The sequence below is a fragment of the Penicillium angulare genome (assembly GCF_028827245.1).
Source record: "Penicillium angulare strain IBT 27051 chromosome Unknown utg000005l_segment0_segment0, whole genome shotgun sequence".
NCBI classification, from domain to species: domain Eukaryota; kingdom Fungi; phylum Ascomycota; class Eurotiomycetes; order Eurotiales; family Aspergillaceae; genus Penicillium; species Penicillium angulare.
In genome coordinates this window covers 1,148,468-1,168,833 of record NW_026623164.1, presented here as the reverse complement: position 1 = coordinate 1,168,833, position 20,366 = coordinate 1,148,468, and the positions used below count along the sequence as shown (strand labels likewise).

General features: G+C 46.4%; 6 protein-coding genes across 6 annotated transcripts; 5 read left to right on the top strand and 1 right to left on the bottom strand.

Annotated features, from left to right (window-relative positions):
* Nucleotides 1-284: 284 nt before the first annotated feature.
* N7478_007831 (putative C2H2 finger domain protein) lies at nt 285-1,748 on the top strand (the record flags this gene model as incomplete). Its single annotated transcript, XM_056924045.1, has 3 exons — nt 285-687; nt 751-890; nt 975-1,748. 3 exons carry the CDS (start codon nt 285-287, stop codon nt 1,746-1,748), a joined length of 1,317 nt encoding a protein of 438 aa, XP_056776771.1.
* Nucleotides 1,749-2,725: 977 nt separating this feature from the next.
* Nucleotides 2,726-3,883, bottom strand: N7478_007830 (uncharacterized protein; the record flags this gene model as incomplete). Its single annotated transcript, XM_056924044.1, has 1 exon — nt 2,726-3,883. One exon carries the CDS (start codon nt 3,881-3,883, stop codon nt 2,726-2,728), a length of 1,158 nt encoding a protein of 385 aa, XP_056776770.1.
* A 2,992-nt stretch (nt 3,884-6,875) lies between these two features.
* On the top strand, nt 6,876-7,572 carry N7478_007829 (uncharacterized protein; the record flags this gene model as incomplete). The annotated part of the gene is made up of 2 exons (XM_056924043.1): nt 6,876-7,364; nt 7,396-7,572. 2 exons carry the CDS (start codon nt 6,876-6,878, stop codon nt 7,570-7,572), a joined length of 666 nt encoding a protein of 221 aa, XP_056776769.1.
* Nucleotides 7,573-8,558: 986 nt separating this feature from the next.
* N7478_007828 (uncharacterized protein) lies at nt 8,559-9,533 on the top strand (the record flags this gene model as incomplete). The annotated part of the gene is made up of 1 exon (XM_056924042.1): nt 8,559-9,533. One exon carries the CDS (start codon nt 8,559-8,561, stop codon nt 9,531-9,533), a length of 975 nt encoding a protein of 324 aa, XP_056776768.1.
* A 145-nt stretch (nt 9,534-9,678) lies between these two features.
* N7478_007827 (ankyrin repeat domain-containing protein) lies at nt 9,679-10,191 on the top strand (the record flags this gene model as incomplete). Its single annotated transcript, XM_056924041.1, has 1 exon — nt 9,679-10,191. The coding sequence occupies one exon, from the start codon at nt 9,679-9,681 to the stop codon at nt 10,189-10,191; it is 513 nt and encodes a 170-aa protein (XP_056776767.1).
* A 7,602-nt stretch (nt 10,192-17,793) lies between these two features.
* N7478_007826 (uncharacterized protein) lies at nt 17,794-19,959 on the top strand (the record flags this gene model as incomplete). The annotated part of the gene is made up of 1 exon (XM_056924040.1): nt 17,794-19,959. The coding sequence occupies one exon, from the start codon at nt 17,794-17,796 to the stop codon at nt 19,957-19,959; it is 2,166 nt and encodes a 721-aa protein (XP_056776766.1).
* Nucleotides 19,960-20,366: the final 407 nt, after the last annotated feature.

The following is a 20,366-nucleotide window of genomic DNA, read 5'->3' as shown; positions in this document are numbered from 1 at the left end:
GAGCCAACTACAGCGGCTGTTACGGTGAACAGCCTTCGAACTTGATAGGCTGCGAGAAAGACATTTGTGAGATCAAAGTCAGGATCGAGCATTGAGCACCGCCTCCGCCTCGCAAGCCAGCGATTCGGTGCCTGTTTTTCAAAACCCCCATTTGTATCCTGCCGAGTTCTATAAACCCTCGCGCCTAGAACAAAAGGACGGCTGAAGCTCGGAAAAAGAAAAAGAAGACGCTTCTTTGAGCTGTCCTTGACCGCGGTCTCTCACGCTGATCGGTGGGTCAGGTCATGGACTTCACGACTATCCTGAATCGGAAGAACTCTGCCGCCGCAGCCGCCGCCGCCGCAGAAGCACAATTACATCAACAATACCTCCAAGGTGCGCAAATGAATCAACATCCTTCCAACATGAAACCCGAGCCTGGTGCTCCGGACAACCCTGTCAACGCGTATCCTGCCCATGCTGGTGTCCCGATGGACCAAGGACTCGCCGACACCTTTTACTACGCCCAGGCTCAAGGCGCTGGTCCCCGAAACATGGGCTTTGTCCCAGGAGGATATGCCGGAGAACCTCAGATGCAGCAGGCACCTCTTGCTTCTGGGAGACCAGGTGCGGAAGCGCCACCCAAGACCTTTCACTGCTCTACTTGCAACAAGGGATTCGCTCGACGCAGTGACCTTGCACGACACGGTAAATATAATATTCTGGTTCACCGAGGGTGATGTTCAATTGGCTGACATTTGACTACTATAGAGCGCATTCATACCGGTGTGAGACCCCATGCCTGCGACTGGCCTGGATGTGGCAAGCAGTTCATCCAGCGCTCCGCTTTGACTGTACACTCCCGAGTTCATACGGGAGAGAAGCCGCATATGTGTGAGCGATGTGGAAAGGTTGGTTTTTTCCCCTCCCCCTTACTCCTTATCGATTCTTCGATTCCTGGTTGAAGAACCAAATACTAATAGGAACTTCTACAGCCATTCAGCGACTCATCGTCACTTGCGAGGCATCGTCGAATCCATTCCGGGAAGCGCCCTTACAAATGCCCATATGCCAACTGTCAGAAGACATTTACTCGACGAACCACACTAACTCGTCACCAAAATCATCACACCGGGACAATTGAGGAGGCTGCGGCTGAAACTGAGGCCAACCTGCGTCAGAATAAGGAACGACGTGGACCCGGCGAGGGAATGTTTGGGGACCATGGCTCCATGGGTTCAACTCCATCCCCTGCTCAGCACCCATCCATGTCGCCGGGAGGGGACCTTCCACCGTTGAATATGCATCGCTCTGCTAGCGACTACTACATGGGCAGTGGCCCTATTCCACCTCATATGCGAGGAGATTTTCCACAGGGTAGCCCTCGGGCCTCCCCTACTGCGACATCTCCTTCGCTATCCAGCTATGGTAGCGCTCCTCATGGGCGCCCACCTATGACCTCACACCCTTATGCTCCTCCACAGCCATTGGAACCCCCAGCCAACAACGACCATCGTCCGAACAGCGTGAACGGCAGTCCCCATATGACTAGTCTGGGCTGGGCCTCCCCTTCGCATACTAGCATGCCCTCTCCAGGATCGACCAATGATTTCGGATATCCTGAACCAAGTGGACCCGCATACCCGACATCCATGCCTCATAACATGTACTTCCCCAACTCCACCATTCGTCGGCCTAACAGCACTGAGCCGGACAACTACGACTCCAAGTCGCGAATGGGAGACCATACATGGTCTACACCTGTATGATGGGAAATGCCGCGAAGCACTGGATGTTGTCGGCCTACTTTCATCATTTCTTAACACATTTTTTACCTTGTTTTCCTTTCTATTTCTTTTTTTTTCTCACCATTTCCTTTGTCCAGTCGTTTAATTGCATTTATTCCTTGACATTTACGGGGAAGCAGCAACTTTCCACCGCTCGTTGCACACATTGATATATTTGTATCTATACTGAGGGGAAAAACACCCCTGTGGAGTTGGAATTGTCTGATCGTGTTCGATTGATTTTATTTTCCTACTTTGTTTTCAAGTTGTCATCCCCACCGCTATCACCCCCTTCTTTTGACACTATCCTTTTGATTGCTTGCGGATGACATGGGTTACCGAGACACGACCGGACGAGGAACAGCATATATAGAGCGTGGGAACTGGGATTTTTACGGGGCTAACATTGTATCGGGTTTTGGAATTGGGAATTGGGGTTCTTTTGCTTTGCTTGGGAGACCCGTGTTGTGCGGTGTCTGGTTGCAATCTGGGTTTTATTGGGATTCTTGTGGCTTCGCATCTTTTACTATTGACTTTCTGTGTTTTTTCTCTTGCGCTGCTATTATGTTTCCTTTGCATTTTCATTCTAATCTCCGTTTGCGTGTTTTGCTTTTGATTTGATTTTGATTTCCTATGTTTGCCTTTCCTGTGTCATATCTCTTTTGTGTTTTGCTTCTGTCCTCGCATCGAATACCACTCTGTAAACGAGGTCGACTATTATCTAGCGATCCCATTCTTGTATGATAGGTGTCAACGTGTTATCTATAGATTTTGCCAATTCAGTTGATCTCAACTAAACTTATTTTCATGTACTGATGATTGATGTAGAAGGCATGGTCGGTCTGTAGTTAGGCATAAACAAGACATCAACATAGCGAGCATCAGACTTGAACCCTATGATACGTAGAGAGGGTTCCTATATTTGTCCTTTTCACGTATCGATTTTCTCTCTCTATCATCTATACCGACGGATTGGGCTTAATCGGCTTCGGACGCTCGACCCAGTCAAATGGACCACATGGCTTGGTCAACCACACATCCTCAGGACCTGCAGCCCCTCTCGGGTGGGAAAGGTCAAATAGAGTGCCACTCAAAAAACTATGAGGGAATCCATGATCAAACTCATACCCGGTATCAATCTCATCGATCTCCTCCTGCGACAGTGTGACGGCTAGGCCGGGAATGCTTCCTTTCAGATGGTCGACCGTCCGACCACCAACAATCGGAAAGACATAAGGCGCCTTATGACAAATATATGCCAGCGCAATATTCAATAGCGTCACATCTTCACTGTGGTTGTTGGCGATCTTCTCCAAAATAGCCGCAACTTGCTTATCCCTCGCACAGACTGGTATAAAATTCCGACCAGTATTGACCTTCTCGCGAGCTTTGTATCCTTCAACAGTCTGAAAGTTTCCAGCGTTCAATGTCGCGTACGGAGCCAGACCCATTCCCTCATCAGCACACATAGGAACAATATCTCTTTCATGGTCTCGTCTTGCGGCATTCCATTTTCCCTGATACACAGAGAATTGTCGTAGTCCATGCTGGCGCGCGTACGCATTCGCCTTAACCACAACCCAAGCAGGTGTATCCGAAATACCGAGATAGTTTACCTTTCCCGACACAACGAGGTGGTTCAAACTCTGCATCAGTTCCGGAATCGAGGTTGTAAAGTCCCACCAGTGTACATAGAACAGATCGATATAAGTCAGCTGAAGCTTTCGCAAGGACTCATCCACAGAATGTCTCATGGATTTGGTTCCGGTGCCGACGAAATTGGCCTGGATCTTGTCTTCATGGTGTAGCATATATCCGGACGTATATTTGGTGGCAATCACTAGCTCGTCGCGATTCTTTCGAGAGGTAATCCATTCACCTAACCAGATTTCGGATTGGCCGTCTTGATAGGAGTTTGCTGTGTCGAAGAAGTTGCCACCGTTCTCGTAGAAGAAATCCATCATTGCGAAGGCTTCTTCTTTGGTGCATACGCCGTATTTCTCTGGGTGTGTGCCGCCGAATGTCATTGTGCCTAGGCATAATGGCGAAACTCGTACCGAGGCGGAGGGGGCTAGCTGGCGATAGCGGCCTAGCACGCTCTTTGGATCGATAGGCATTTTCAAGTTGTTGTTTTGTCCGGTAGAGGAAAGGTCTGTGGATTAAATTGAAAAGAACGGTGTAACTGATTAGGTTCTGAGCCTGCCTTTAAAGATCCTTGTGTGGGTAAATTAGCTAAGGTTGGAGGTACCGGATTTATATGGGATTTTCTTTTTGACCACAAGCTGATCTCAATCAGATAATGATGTGCCAATGTCGACACTGTCATCTAGAGTTCTTTAACTCCAATCTCCGACGGACTTAAGATGTGGGGCGGTGATTTAGCCGGTCCCATTGCAGCTTCTGGAGCTGTATCCTGTCTATAGCCCTCTATTGAGCTTAACTTTAGCAGCCTGCCCGTTGCCTCTCACACAATTCTGCTTGAGTCCACACCATTACAGGGGCCGTATGTCAGTTAAACAAACCACCAAATCCTCGGTGTTTAATCCGCATTCAGTCCTGCGCAGAAAAAAAGAGTCGCACGCAATAAAGTTGAATGAACCGGGAGTTGTTGAAAATGAACCGACGCTGACATTCGAGGGCCCCTTCCAAAATAGGTTAGCTTATATGTGGCTTAGTTGGGCTAGAGAATATCTTGGTGGATACGCGTTCAGTGTCTTTTCTCAAATCATCTCTCTGAGAGAAGTGGGCCTCATGTAAGCTGCTTATCATACGTCATGGTATGTGGGACCATGGCCTAGTAAGTGTTCCTAATTTTTCTGTAGCATCCAGGATTTAGCCAAAATTGGCAAAGTGAGCATTGGTATGTGTTCACCCAATAGCGCGATTTCAAATAGATCTACGAAGTACACGAGCCCTTATTCATGAAAGTTATATAATAAGAAGATTGACCGATTTGCCCGTTTTCTCTCACGACTTCAAGTTCAAGTCCCCACCTGGGCATCACATTGACGTTGAGACGCATCCTTACCTAGTGGGAGGTACAAAGAAGCCAGCAAAGGGAGCTCAATTGATTTGCAGAAAGGCACTGGATCAATGGGCAGTACATCGGCTCCCGGCGTTTGTGTAGAGGTTTAAATATTATTCTAAGCTGCGTCCCTGGAGTAATAACAGCATATACATGAGTCTGTAAGTTATTTATTATGGTACAAAGATAACAACATTAAGGATGACACGATATCTCCAGATATCTCCATTACGAAGTATTCATACTAATCCATTAGAAATGGGATCACGTATCAAATAACAAGGGTTCTTCTCCACGTATTCCACGCCAGTAATTTGTTGATTTGAAAAGATCATCACACCGCGCAAGGACCCATTGCCATTTACGCAAAAAAGCCTCACTAACCTCCCACCCTGACGGATCCCATGGATTCGTCCACACAATCAAACCAGTCTCATCGTTTGAAACATCATAAAAATCAACAAGGTCGTTGCAGAGAGCAGTTTCATCAAAGTCTGATTTGATATTCAGATACATCTGCACACCACGGAGAAATAGAGTCTTCATATAACCAGTCCATCGTGAACCCTAGTACGGAGGTGTTATCCACAAGTGCCCGAAACACATTAAACTGGATGAGAGTTAGGAGCTGATCAGCTCTTGGAGAGCCCAATGCGTAGATCTTACGGGCCGAAGCCTCGTATTGCGCCATAATCTATAGGACCTCCTCTGGTTTCATTTTGTGTATTGATCTTGGTGTTTGATACTCAGTTCAGATAAAGAGATACCTTCTCTGTTTCTCTCGCTGCTTGCGAGCCTATTTATTTCTTCCATCTCATTTTGTTCCCATTGATCTTCCGGAGCTGTGCCGCTCTCCGAACGCTCCGACACGGCGAGATTTGTGTCCGATCCAGGAGTGTTCGTCGTTGGTTTTTCTCGTCTTCGTCGACCTGAAACCCCAGTCTAAGATCAACTAAATGTCACGATTACTACGACTAAAAGAAAATATACAATATATTCTTTGGTTTAAACGATTCTGCAACTTCCGCCGAAGCGCCGGGTCAGTGACACCAGACCAATTGTCTTCGGCGGAGCGTAATTCAATCAGCTTCGGTATGTATTCCATTGCAAAAAAAAAAAAAAAAAAAAAAAAAAACATTGACACGCTATCTGATTGGGGTGTATTGGTATTGTTGGTCATATTACTCGAGAAGAATACCATCCAAGCGTACTATTGAGGTGTACAGTACTGAAGTGTGTCTTATCTCTGCAAACAAATTTGTACTTATGCGATGGGTGATCACGTAATGTGCCAAGCATCGAAGCGAGGAAGCTGTTCTTTACATTATGTGCCATGTATACAGGCCTAGAACTTTGGCAATTAACGTATGTGGGTCAATTCGAATAATGTATCGGACAGCGGGAGTGGAGGGAACGCAAAATGTTCATGTGGGGGTTGGTGACGTATAGTAAGCAGGCCGCATGCATCAAGTCCATCCATCTTGATCGATCCATATTCTAAACTTTCTCCAGGGCTCCACTCTGGACTTTTATCCCTACTGCACAGTGAAGCTTAAGGAGACGGAAAGGAAAATTTTGCTTGTATACTGGCCATTACAACATTATTCATTGCATTAACACCAGCTCTGGGCGCCGCTCAGATAAATAGTATGACTTTCCTGCCCTTGGATCCACATCGAATGCACATCTTTGCTAACACGCTGGATCTCTTGGTTCTCCAAAGTTGTTGCCAATACATATGCCAAGACAGTGGAATCGTCGACTTCATCGAAAAAGTCCCAAATGCCAAGAAGGGTAGAACATTAGCCAAGAAACTTAGGATTGCGACAAGGGATTCCTCCTTTCAGCCTGGTCCGGACAGGACAGTCTTATCGCCGACACTAATAAGAAGAAGACCAGGACTCGCTGCCTTGCCCAAATTTTGTATATTTCATTCGATCTTGGCTTTGTACAATAGATGAATCTTCGTCTCATCAGCCGCTTGCATTATTTCAACACATACGAAAAGGAGCGCTTTAAGTAGCTCTGTGTTGTCTCTGAGCTTGTTCGTGAACCCATAGCACGACTCAATTCGATTTACCGCCATGCGCCTCATTTCGTTCATCTCCTGGCTGCTTTTCCTCGCAGTACCAGGCTTAACGGCTATTATTCCCAATTCGAATGGTAATCAAATTGCGGACTCGATGAATCAAATCAATCTCCAAGCACCATCGCAATCCCCGAGGACTGATTACCCACCAACAGAACAGAAACTTGGGCCATACACAATATTTTCAAGCTATACGCAACGTCGAAAATTCGCATTACACGGGAAGGATGATCGCGAAAGGAAGGTCGCTTTGTGTGAAGCCGGATTTACCAACGCCTGTCAAATTTCAATTGAAGAAGCAGAAGAAGCACACTCAGCCGCAATTTCAATTGCACAGAGTTCCAACGGCGAATCAAAAAAGTTTATCCCGCCACTATTGGCTCCAATAAGCCCAATTTCCGAAATTAAGGAAGAGAAACAACCAACTGGTGTTTTCCGAAACTCGTTTCCTCCTGTCGGTTTCTTTGTGGTTTGCATTGCTGTCGTTTGCATAATCACCATTGTTCGATCTACAGTACGCTCTGGAGTATTTTGAGATCAAACAGCCAACCTTTGAGTTTCAGAAATCAGAAGAGAATACATCTTGCCTATCGACTGGTCTAGCAACTCGCGTACTGAAAATTGATAATACTATCAACTTCATTGGTTATTTTTACAACCCCTGTGTGTCGTTTACTCGACGGTCCTCATAAGGAAAGAAAATACATTGCGTCTATACGTCTCTGCTACATAGCCCTATAGAATATGATAGCAAGATCAATATTCCTGCAAAGACAGAGCGAGACACTAGAGATGAGGTGGGCCGCGGAATAAATGCTGTACGAGAGGAATCCACGATTTGCGTTTCTTCTCGCTGTCGGTTGTGGTATAAGACAGAAGACAGCAGCGATAGTATATGTCTCTCAAACCAAAGGAATATAGTCTAGGCTCGAGCTATAAGGACTCTCCACTCAAGCCTGCAACTAACATGCACGCGGAAGCTGTTACATCCCACGCGGGGGTGAAATTTCAAAAGTTCGTACTGGAGACTCAATTCAAACTATAGAAGAAAACAACTTACGGTCCCTACAATTCATACCATCATTTTGGGCTGGCTTGCTCGACATTCTCATAGAATTCAGGCGCAAGAATAGGATCGAACTGATATTACAATTTGTCCATATTAAGGGCAAAAAGAAGGATCTCTGATAATAGGTGTGATAAAAGAATCTTAGCCAACGTAGTATCTTTTTTAGAATTCGATAGTAATGCAGAACCAATAGTACTTGAATGGCAAGGGATAGAGGTTGAAAAAAGGGGCGTATAAACAGTCCAATTGTTTGACTATTGATGTGCATGTATAAAATATGGATTACGTAAATGTTTTGTTGTGAAAATCGTTGTAAAGATCCGCCCAGTCCGCGCGGGGTATTCAGGCATATACTTCAAGATGTTTAGGCTCAGTAAAACTTGCCGCGTTGTCGAGGGGTGATCTCAAAAATGAAAGCAGAAAGCCAATAAGTGGCAGCAGAAACTCGGTACATAGTACAGATCTAATAAGGCACCCGAGCAGGAATACTAATCAAAGAGCTAAGCGCCGTACATACATACCCCTGAGCCACTTGGCCTTGAACCTGGCAACTGCACCAAGTCCGCACGAGGATTCCGGCCTCTCCTCACCCCGAAATCATTAAACCCGATGTATTTTCAGGCTTTACCACACGAATTGATGATACAAATCGTATCGAACCTTTACAGGATTCAGGATATTTATCATCTGATGCTCGTAAACCGCGCTTTCCACAACCTGCTCGTCCCAGAGATCTACCAACGACACACCCTAGACAGACACGGAAAAGTCCTACTGAAATATGTAGCAGCAGGAAACAAGTCTGGAGTCCGAGTAATGCTATCCCAAGGCGCAGACATCAATTATCGCCCGAGGGACAAGAGCGCGAACACAGCTCTCCAAATCGCCATAGACGACAAAACACTCGATCTTGTGAAATTTCTCCTTGAAAAAGGCGCGCAACCAAATCTTGCCATCACACATCCTGAATACAAACGACGACCTCTAGATTCATCGGTTCATAATTTCCCTAAAGATGATCTAGACATGATGATCCTTCTGTTAGATTATGGTGCTGATCCGAACTTTCCCAACTACAATGGGAAAACCCCATTCTTCACAAGTGTGGAGCTTGGTCATTTTACCAAAATGGAAACACTACTTGCTCGTGGTGCTGATTTAAAAATTCGAGCTTCATTAGATGGAAGCACAGTCTTACATGAAGCGATTCGACATTTCAGACCTAGCATGATGCAATTTCTGCTTGAAAAGGGCCACGAGATGAATTGTGTAGATGACCAGAATCGATCACCGTTGATGCTTGCGGTGCGGTATAGAGAGGACCTGTGCTCAACTATTGATCTGACGCAGATCCTATTGACAGCCGGCGCTGATGTGAATTTTACGGCTCCTGATGGAAGAAATGCGCTTCTTGAAGCTGCAAGTTGTGGTACAAGAGATATGGTACAGCTTCTTATTGACCACGGTGCTGATGTGGGATTCATCGGACCAAATGGACGCAATATACTCTACGAAGCAACTCATAACAACAAAGAACGAGCTATTGCAATCTTGACACTATTGCTAGAGTGGACTTGGACTTGACGTGGATCACCGTGACAACAAACAATTTACACCCCTGCTCTACTGCGTATACAGAAACGACTCAGAGTGGAACCGGGAAATCCTCCAAACACTCCTTAATTTTGGCGCATCGATCACGGCCCGCGATGAAAAGCAAGCAAGCACCATGCACTACGCAGCTAGACACAAGATGCCAGGCCTAATTCACTGGCTCGCAGAGCAAAAGGCCAGCGTAAACGACTGTGACGATAATGGTGAAACTCCTATATTCTGGGCTTTGACGGCAAAATATCTAGAAAGAACACCTGCTACGGTTGGAGAACTCCTCCGACAAGGCGCGAATGGTAACCATGTGAATGCTAGCGGACAGATACCGCTCTGTCTAGCTGCGCATATCTGGTGCTCAAGTCTGACCTCTAATTTCCTTGATTGTGGAGCAGATGTACATCACAGAGATAATGATGGATTGACGCCTTTGCATTGGTTTGCGGCTAATCGGGAAATTCCAAGGAATAATGAACCATTTGACGTCCTTGAACTACTTCTCTTGTTTGGAGCTGATGTGAATGCTCGAACTGATTCGGGTGAGAGTACGTTTGGTATGATTAAGGATCGATATGCTTCACTGCTTATAGCGAGGATATGTAATGCGTTGATTGATGCAGGAGCAACAGATTGATGCTTTTAGGTCAGCACTGAGGGATATATACATAATTTTAGCGTTGGGGTGGGGATTAGGAGAGCTTGGCTTCTATTTGCGCTCTGTGATCGACGTGGCAATCTTGATGGGTCTTCTCTGGAAATTACTAGCGTTCAGCAAGAAGTGAACGCGTTCAAAGTTTGGTTATAAAGGCTGCACTGAGACGATGAGCAAGTGGTTTGTGACATGAGATACGTTATGTTTTCAAAGTCAGTAGTAGATGGGTTGAATCTCTATTCAAAATGCACAGAATCAGCACAAATTTCTATCGTATATATTTGGAAATATGGCCTAGACCCTAGGGTCCGGGGACTTGGGCCTTGCTAGATAAAAACTTATGCAGATTTGGTGGGACTCACTTCGAAGGTCCACAAAGAACCCTCTGGACTTGACAAGAGTCATAACCTGAGCTTAAAAAACCATTGTCTATCTGCACACTACCACCATCACTGGAGCCTAGGAAAAACTTGAATCGCTACCAAGTCTCTCCGCTAAGCGACCATACTGGATGGGCATTATGGGAGAGGAAGCATAGATTGCGTTCAGGGTTGTCGGAGAATTTGACTGTGGTGGATGCTTCATCCGAGAGAAAGGGACTTTGGGAGCGGGGAAACTTTAGGAGGCGGATGACCGAATGATTGGCCAAGTGTTGGAGGCTGATAATCATGTATTTAGGAGTGAGCTGGAGTCGAGTCCGATGTCTTATGAGAAGTCTGCGGATCAGCGAGATGTGAAGGTTTTAGGGCCGGGACAGGAAGAAGTCAAGGTTAAGAATCCGGAATAAAAAGTTTTTATATGCTGATTATTGATATTCAATAACAATTTATACGTTTAAATAAATCGAAGTAACTTATCAAGAGCAATCATTATTATTCTCTTGGGATCAATGTACTAAACGATGCAATAATACATTTACAAGTCTACAGTTAGCAACCAGCCAGGTAACTTTTTTCTCTGAGTACTAGTTGAGTTCCATCTTACTTGAATTCGGACTCGCTCAATGTCAACAATGAGTTGCCTCCATTATATTCCGTTTGAAGTGGGTGATTCTATAGTGGTGTCGCTGGCTTACTTCAAGGCTGTCTTTCCACAACAAGTTCCAGGGTTAGGGGATCAACAGTCTACTAAAAGGAAACATCTTCTAACAAGAAAACATTGTATGGCTTTTTTATTCATTTACAGGATTATTCGCTTAGCTCGGCCAAATGTCGATATCTACTATATAGCAGAGCCCCTATCTTTAGCTCCGTATGATTTCCTATTATCATAATGAATAGTTCAAATGTTACTTCAATGTGCAATCAAATTTTACCTAAGGACGCTTGTCCAAATTGAAACATCATATTACAAGCAACCCCAACATCTTTATCTGTTAAAGATCCCCAGGCTGCTCCAAGGCTTCTGAAGCAACCTGAATAACTACAGTAACCCCAGATAGTCCTTAGCCGCCCCCAAAAATGGAGCAGTAACTGCAATTCAAAATTACGCACAGAGTATCCGCAAAATTACAGTGTCAGATTCTCCTCACTTACTTAAGACCCTGTGATATGTTTCTATTGATTGTAGCCAAAAAGGATGTGAAGTGACGCAGGTGGCAGTATAAGCTCGAGCCATGGCTTGACGATCATGCCCGTCATTGTTTACTTAGAAGGGTCCCGTGAACCGAGCTAAAATGTATGCAGACAATTACTTTTGTATACTATGGATGAGGAATCAATGCGGAGAACTTGAAGATACTTCATTCTAATTTTCTCAATACTTACAAGTAGATATTTTCTAATACATTTAGACATTTTTTGATACTTACAGTTAGATACAAATACGTTGACATCTAAATCAATTCTCATTGATTCTTCAAGTTATGCTAGGGGGCCAGAGGCAAAATCCTCCCGAAAGGAAAAGCACTCCTCGTCAGATGATTCGAGTGCGGAATCCATTTGACAAACAGGGGACCTGGATCGTCGATCATTATATCCGCCCCAAACCTGGGGCCGCCCAGGCCGAGGTGGTACACTCTATAGTACAGTTATTTGCCATTTTGCTTGTGCGCAGGGTACCTACAGTAACTAGAAGGCCAATGTGTCTGTTTATGTAGCACATAACAAAGTACAGTACCCACGTACATACCCGTGGATCCATACTGTACATAGTGGGTACATACTAGAGAAACTGGGAATCGATAGCACTAGACGTATGTAATACTCTACAATACACGCAAGCAACCCCATCTGTCCTACAGCCAAAGTATGGACGAACAGAACCAGGTCACCGCCACCGTAAAAATGATTGGATGCGAAGTGTCGGCGCGGACGGAATTAATGCAAGGGCTGGCCTTGACTGGAGACAGGGATATGACGGGATTGGCTGGGAACCATAGCATTACCGACGGATACCCAAGTAAGACTGAGGCCAGGATGCGGTGCATGGAAGGATTCTAAGCAAAAGGAGGAATCAGAGAAAAATTTTCTGTCGCTCGGAAACCCGCTGTTTTCGTTTTCTTTTTGCGTTCTAGCTTCTTCCCTCGGGTGGATCTAGCTGCGCTACGTGGCTCGCGGGATGGATGGTGCTGCACTGTCGTAGTCTGATTCGCGAAGAGAGGAATTGGGGCCAAAAGGATGCAAGCAAGCCCCGTTGTTGTTGTTTTTTTTTGATTGAAACATTAGCTTTTCTATTCTAGTACCCATGTGGAAAGGTAAGCTTATTTGGCATGAGGGTCCACAGAAAATATAGGAGAACTGGTTCGTGATGGTACTAGTAATTTTTTGACGTTCAGGGAGTCATTGTTTTGAACTTGAACCAAATAGACTAAAAATAAACAAGCGTTGCCGATCGCCATAAACAATTCGGGACCACAGGATTTTCTCTTCCGTACGGAGCTTGAAGCGCTCTTGTAAGTTTTTTTTTCCTCGGCTTGAAACTGATCCGCGACTCGAGGCTGAGCTGTGGCTGGGTTGAGTTTCAGTTTGTCTCGTCTTAGACTTTGTATCAACCATTCGTTTATGCACTATTGACTCATTGTTCCGACATGGAACGAGCTACTCAGTCGTGTTTCAGGCTCCAAGTAAAAATAAATTATAGCCTAGATAGGGCTAGGCATTTGCTATCTTAGTATTGTGCTCGTATCTTTGTGGCGCGGGTTGTGTCTGATTTTGGGCATCTACATGTACAGTATACCAGGATCAAATCGATAGCTCTACTTTGAGATCATGTTACAATAAGAACGGTGTTGTTTTCGTTAATCTCAAGATGTTATTTGTTTCAAGGCTGCTCATGAACGGGTTTTGGTTGGGGCATTTAGAAGTAAAAAGCCATGGACGCATTCGGGGGTATTTGAATTGAGCCTCCAAAAGAAAGGGTCCCAGGATACCGATTTGATTTAAAGATAGGTCATATTACTCTCCTTTTTCTTTCCAGACTACTCTGTACAGTACATTATTTCTTACTATGCAATCGATTACTTTGAAGCTTCAGCCACGATTGATTCAAGGACACCGAGGATGCAGGTAGTGATGCGGTCACTCCGATGCTGTATGGCAGCAAGATCTGCACCACTGCCACACTGGTTATACCCATTCCGTGTCTGACCTGCTTAGGCATCTATGGTAAGCATGAAAGTGATTTGAATTTGGGGGCCTGAATCCTTCAGCCTTAATAGCACAGTAGCCAAATACGACCTCGGGCCAATTGCTCGAACTAGTGTGCTAATTCTGACCCGATTACTCCGTGCAGATAAGCCATTGCTCGCGAGTATTCCAAATGAGACCCTGGAACTTTGTTAGCGATAATATACGATATCCAAGAAATGAGATAGATATTATAGATTCATAAATGATGTTAAGCTACACTTAGATATAGCCCCCAGGCTAATCATGCGGCCCCTACAAACATGAGATCATAGATCATAGTCGTGTAGATCATGCAGGTAGCGACCGATACGAGTGCCCCATGGTTAGCGGCACATTTACTTATAACCAGGGTACTTCATGTGTCCCCTACCCTATATAGCAAACTTTCGGACCTCCGGCCTATCAGCCATTCGCATAAGCACCAACTCCCCGATGTGGTCAATTCCTGACCTTCACCCCCTCACAAGCCAAGCTTAGAAACCGATACCTATCTCCTCCCCGGTTCCGGCCCCGACCCCAGGCTCGCCCCAAGCAACGGAGTATCGAAATCATCCTCCATCCGCATGGGCAGCTTATCAGTATTCGTATTAGATCTCCGCTGGCCCGCACTGTCACCTCAACGGTGCTAACTATATCATACATGGACTTTGCGACCGGAGTATTCTTCATCATTTATTCTCATCCACGGAATATGAATTACCGAGATCGCTTCTTTGTCGGACCGTAGCCACTTTGCAGGCTTAGGTACCTTGGCTATGAGGGACTGATGGACATGCATCTGCAGTGGAGTGGAGGGCGGAGATATTCCGATTTCATCATGCAGTCCGTGCGTAAGTGGCATGGATGTTGTGGCAACGAGCACACGCTAGCCCAGAGTGATCTGAATGGATGGGATATTCGAGAAAGCTGTCGGGATACATAGCTAGGAGGGGGCGATGAATGATATTGTCGGGGTGTCGCAGAGTGGATCATCATGGGTTTGAGGAATGATCGGGGATAGTCCTTGTTGAAGCCTGTGAAGGCCGAAAAAACAGGGCATCAACAGGTAACTATAGAGGAGAGAAATATAGTAGAAGTGCCATTATAGGCTAAATAAAGGATATGAGAAGGGGACTGCGAAGTGAGTAAGCTCTGTGGTTTATTTAGTTCTTTTGGGAAGGTTAGTTCATGAGCTGTGAGGTAAGTTCAAAATTATTTGAGATCATTGCTGCTGATAACATCTTAGCGTAGGACCATCTTAAAACACCTTGCAGTTTAGCAGTCTAGGCTTGACTTCAAGAACCGGGTTCCCAGGTGAAAAACACGCTAGACAAAGTTCTCTCGGGGAGGGATTTATGGAGAGATTTATTATTATTTCTCGGTATAGGATTAGCTTCCAAGAAGCGGATGCAGGATAATCAAAGGAGTATTAAATATTGACTCCCCTGTCTCACACTATGGAGACACTATGGGTGGTAGTCCGAGCCCACCTGGGTCTGCAGTAAGGGGATCCACGGGCATGCCCCTCTCGGGCCCGTTCCCAAGCTGGCAGGGGATTAACATGGAGTAGGCATGGAATAGCCAATGAGTCTTCAGGTGAATCGATTTCCTTGAATACTTCAGTAGATTAAAGTACTGATCATCTACTCCACCAATCACCATTTTTCGCGGGAAACTTCTAGGGTAGGACCGGTAGGGCCAGGTGGTTTTGGAGCGCCATTCGTCACCGGTACGGAGTACAGTACCGGTAGGAATAGATCAGAACGTGATCGGATCGGATAGATCGACTTGTCCCCGTGAAGGGAAGGGACTCTCTTAGGAAGTCAGAAGGCGCAGTTGCAAAGGCGAATTGAGGCCCATGCATGAACGGAGTCTTGTCGTGCAACAACAGAACCCACCTTAGTCAGATGGTAGTGAGGGGGGCCGGAATGGTTTTTTTTATTTTTATTTTTATGATTCTTTTCCCCCCTTCTGGAGGTTAAATAATACTGATATTACTTTACAATGTTACATAGGTGCGGAGGCAGAGGCACTTGATCCATGATACTATAGTCTCTTTTTTGTCGCCCCAAATATTAAATCAATCATGCGTAGAATAGAATCTCGGAAAAAAAGTACACAAGATCTCATCCCATAATGGCCGCTAGGAAAGGTAAAATAACCAGTCTTACCAGCCGAGCCCAGCATTGAACAGCGAATAAGTTCCACTACCGAACCATCGGGAAATTTCAAGCACTGTTGTACACTCGTCATCTATTTAGGATCCGTGCCTGCGTACACGAACGAGGGGCAAAAGAAGAAAGCACAAGAAAAGAAAATAACACAAAAGGAAATCGACAAGGTCACGCCCTAAGGGTACCCTAGGTGATGTACCTATTCCCTTTTGTACATCAATTGATCCACTACTCCGTAGGCGTAACAAGATTGTATTGCAGGAAGCATTCCTCGGCGATTGCCTCCCAGCACGTACATTACATGTACATGGAAGTACATTGGATGGCGGGTGATCGGCCGTCAGGGAGTCTTACGCGGATCTTCCTGGTATGTCCCATACCTTTTCTGTTACAGCATTGAACTGGAAAGGGTGCCCGACTTCCAAGGTTGGAGCACCTCGAGACCACAGCAGTTTTATAAAGAACCACTCAGGTGCCTCGGATCCCGGCCGCATCCGTATGACTACAGGGCTCCGCTTGGAAGAGGGGGAAAGGAAAAGAAGTGGGCACTTTGGTGTATTCGGTACGACTTAATAAAGAATACAAGTAAAAGTTCTGGACTCGGGAAGCCCCATATTTATTTTAATTATTAATATTGTTTTTTTTTTCCCTTTTCTTCTCTCTCGCTCTGGTTTATTTTATTTTATTTTTCTTGTTGCCCGCGGATGGCGCTTTTCTCCTCACGACGGAAGGTTCACGGAGTAATTAGGGTGACCACGGTAGATTAAACGAATCTTGGTCCTTTTGAATGGTGAAAGTGGAGAATTGAATTAAAAGATGGTATTTAATTGGAATATTCTCTGGGTTGTTTGAATTTTGATAAAGAGTCATCGGTACCCAAGGTCTCAGGATAATAAATACAATTAATAGGGAATATTATTATTATTTTTACTATTTATGGTATTATCGTACCTACAGTAAACCATCGGCGTTAGGTCGGCTGCGCTTAGGTTGGCATTGCCTGTGCATGTGCTGGGGGCGTACGGAGTACAGCGTTACAACTCCTTCGGACTGAGTTCGGAGGGAAAAAGCAGAATAGAGCAAAGGGGAGGAGAAAATAGAATGAGAAATAAAGAGATCAATCACCATTAGCAACCTTGGGACTATCTTAGATTTCAAAGCCGTTTCAAGCCTTTCATGAAGGACGGATCGCTCTTCCGAATGGAGATCATGAACGGGTAATTTTGGTATTTATGGTAATTTTGATTACGGGACTCTGGAGTTCGTCCAAACCCCTGGGAGTAAAGAAAAGAGAGAGAAGAATGAAAACAAGCGTCTCAAAGAACCAGAGGAATCAACCTAGAAGAGGTCCTTTGTACAATAGTCTCTATATTCCCTATTATATTTCTATATGTATAGCAACAGGCGCCAGAGAACCCGCAGAAACAACCTTGCAAACCCCATCGGGAACTCCCCTGTAATTTACCAACTTTCGCCCAGGGAATCGCCCCGTCAGCTTTCTCCCCACTCTCCGCTTCGCCTTGCTCTCGCCCTCATTCACTCTCTTCACTTTTGACTTTCCTTTCTTCCTTCCTTTATACCCCCCAAGGTCATTCACTCTTGACCGTCCTGCCATTCTCTACTACCATACTACCATCATCCTTCACTCACTTCCAACCCTGAATTCGTATGGCGGATGGTATTTCTTCATTCCCCCGTGCAGTTGGCCGCCTGATCTGCAGCTCTCACGCTGCCACCCGACCCTGTTCACAACCTCGATCCTGTCTTTTCCAATCTTCCTTCTCTGACTGTCTCTGATCAAGATGAGTTCTGGTTTGGATATTCCGAAGTCGGGCCTGTCCCTCCGCCATGAGGAGCAGTCCGGGCCCAGCTCGGTGAAACCAGCTCAAATTATGCGGCTGAACCTGGCCCAGAACACTATGGATGAACTGATTCAAAGTCTGATCAATAACCAACCCTCCCGAGTCCGCCTGGGAAAACACCCATCCATTCAATATGCGGGCAAATCCCAATCCTTCCATGCCTACCCCGAAACCCACCGTTCCGAGATCTACCACAGTTCGACCGACGGCTCACCCGACGAGCGGAACCTTTACTTCACCGGTATTTTGAGCCACAGCCTAGAGGTGGAAAAGGCCAAACAAGCTACTGCAGCCACCGACCAAGCTTTAGCCAACCTTGAGGAAAGCTTGAATGCATTCGAGCGAGGAAAGGAGTCGAAGAAAACACACCTGCTCCAGCACCCAGATGAATTGAGAGCCCTTCGAGATGCTGGTGGTGGAAGCTCCGCTCGCCGAGCTCCCAAGAGCAAGGCCGATCTGGAGAGAGACCGAATCCTTCGAACTGCCGCCAATCGTTCTTTGACCTCAAGCCCGACTCTTGGTGCCCCCAGGTCCCCTGTCCCCGGCCTCACACCGACCTCCGCCCCATCCTCGCAGATCAAAAACAATGCCCGTCTCGAAGCCCTCAAGACCCCCTTCATTCACCTTCTCGCCGTTCGAGCAGTGTCAACAAAGTTCCTTGCCCGTCAGACTCGCTCCACCATTGAGGACTGCGGAGCCCTTGCCCAGAAGTACGGTGCCGAGAACCGAATCAACCGCGAGAAATTCGACCTGAAGGATAAATCCTACAAGGATCTTGACGTGTGGAAATTCCCATATCCGAATCAAGAGGACCGGCAGCAGGCTATAGAAAATGCCACTTCTGCATTCGATCGAATGCGGATTTCTCGCTCGGATAAGCTTTGGCAGATGCTTCTTCCTAAGGAGGAGCGAGGCAAGGGAAAGTGTCTATCACGTCTCAACCTCAGCACTGGTCCGGTCAAGAAGGCGGCTCCTCCGCGAATTCAAGTGGACGGGGCTGATGATCGGGATGATGCCTCGGGCAACGAGGTGGATCGTTCTACTGGGTCTGGCACTTTTAAGGGGCTGGACGGAGCTACTCCTCGATCGAACACGGCTCAAAAATCACAGAAGGAGCCTGCTAAACGACCTGTCAAGGGCAAGACTACTGGCACCACCAACAACAACAGTACTTTGACCGGCCGGGTTACCAAGAAGACAGCTAGCAAGGCGCCGGCCAAGGTGGAGAGTAAATTCAAGTCTGCGGAGTTCGTAAACTCATCTGACGATGATGATTCCGATATGCCTGATGCCACGCCACCTTCTCCTCCTTCGGCCCCGGCTGCCCGACCGAAGGAAGTGAAATCGGCTCCACCTAAGAAAGCCCCGGTCCAGAAAAATCTTCCTCAGAAAGCTCCTGCCCCTGCTAAGCGTCCTGCTGGGGATACTGCGCCTGCTTCTAAGGCCCCCAAGGCTGAAGCACCAACTCCCAAGTTGGAATCTTCTCAGGCCAAGACAGTCTCCAAGAAGGCCGCGGCTCGACAGTCCACTTCACCTCAGAAGCCATCTCCACTCGGGTCATCTCCTCCAACAAATGCTTCAGAGGTGTCCAATGACCGCCGTCGCACCGATGGCCATAATCAGTCTTCCAGCTCGTCATCGTCCTCTCCTCTGATCTCCCAACTTTCTCGCACCAACAAAGCCGCGGCAACTGCTCGTGCTACAAAGCCTGCTGGTCAAAACAGTGGTGTCACCAAGTCTACGGCCACTGCCAACCCCCTGAAGCGTAAAGCTGAACCGGTAGGGGCACATCCTGCACCCACACGCAACACTGGCAATCTGGATCACAAGCGGCGACGCGCAGTTAGCGCCTCTAGCGGAGGAAGTACCGGCAGTGCCTCTCCACCAATGAGCTTTGACATTGCCCGGCAACGTCTGTCGGAACGGTCGCAGCTGTTCAAGAGGAATTATGCCAAGTACAAGAACTTGCATAAGAACCTCGAGACACAGACCCACCCTTCTCAGGCAGATCTGGACAAACTTGTGCGCCAACACGAGCATCTCCAAAAAGAAAAACGGGAGATCTGGGACGAGGATCGACGTCTGCGAGAAGGCACTCATATGTGATGATATCAATGCGGTAAATTCCGAAGTTGCGTTTGTTTCGGTCTTCTTTTCCCTCTGCATGGTGACAGCCGCGGCAGGGATTCGCGTTCACCCCAACCAACATGGCGAAAAATGAATCTTAACGGTTACACTCAAATCGACAGTTCGGCGTTCAATGGTTTTTCTTTTCTTTTCCTCATTCGTTTTTCCTCCCCGCAATCTTCAAGTGCATTTCCACATTTTTTGCATTAATCCTTCCTCAACACTACATCTATCTGCATTTTGCGAGGGATTCCGCGCACAACGAACTATCGCATTCCTATTCCCAGTTGCATATTCATATTCCCATTCATATCCATATTCATCTTCATCTTCATATCCACTCGTTTCAAGCGAGCTAGGCAGAGACAAAAACAAAATATTCCACA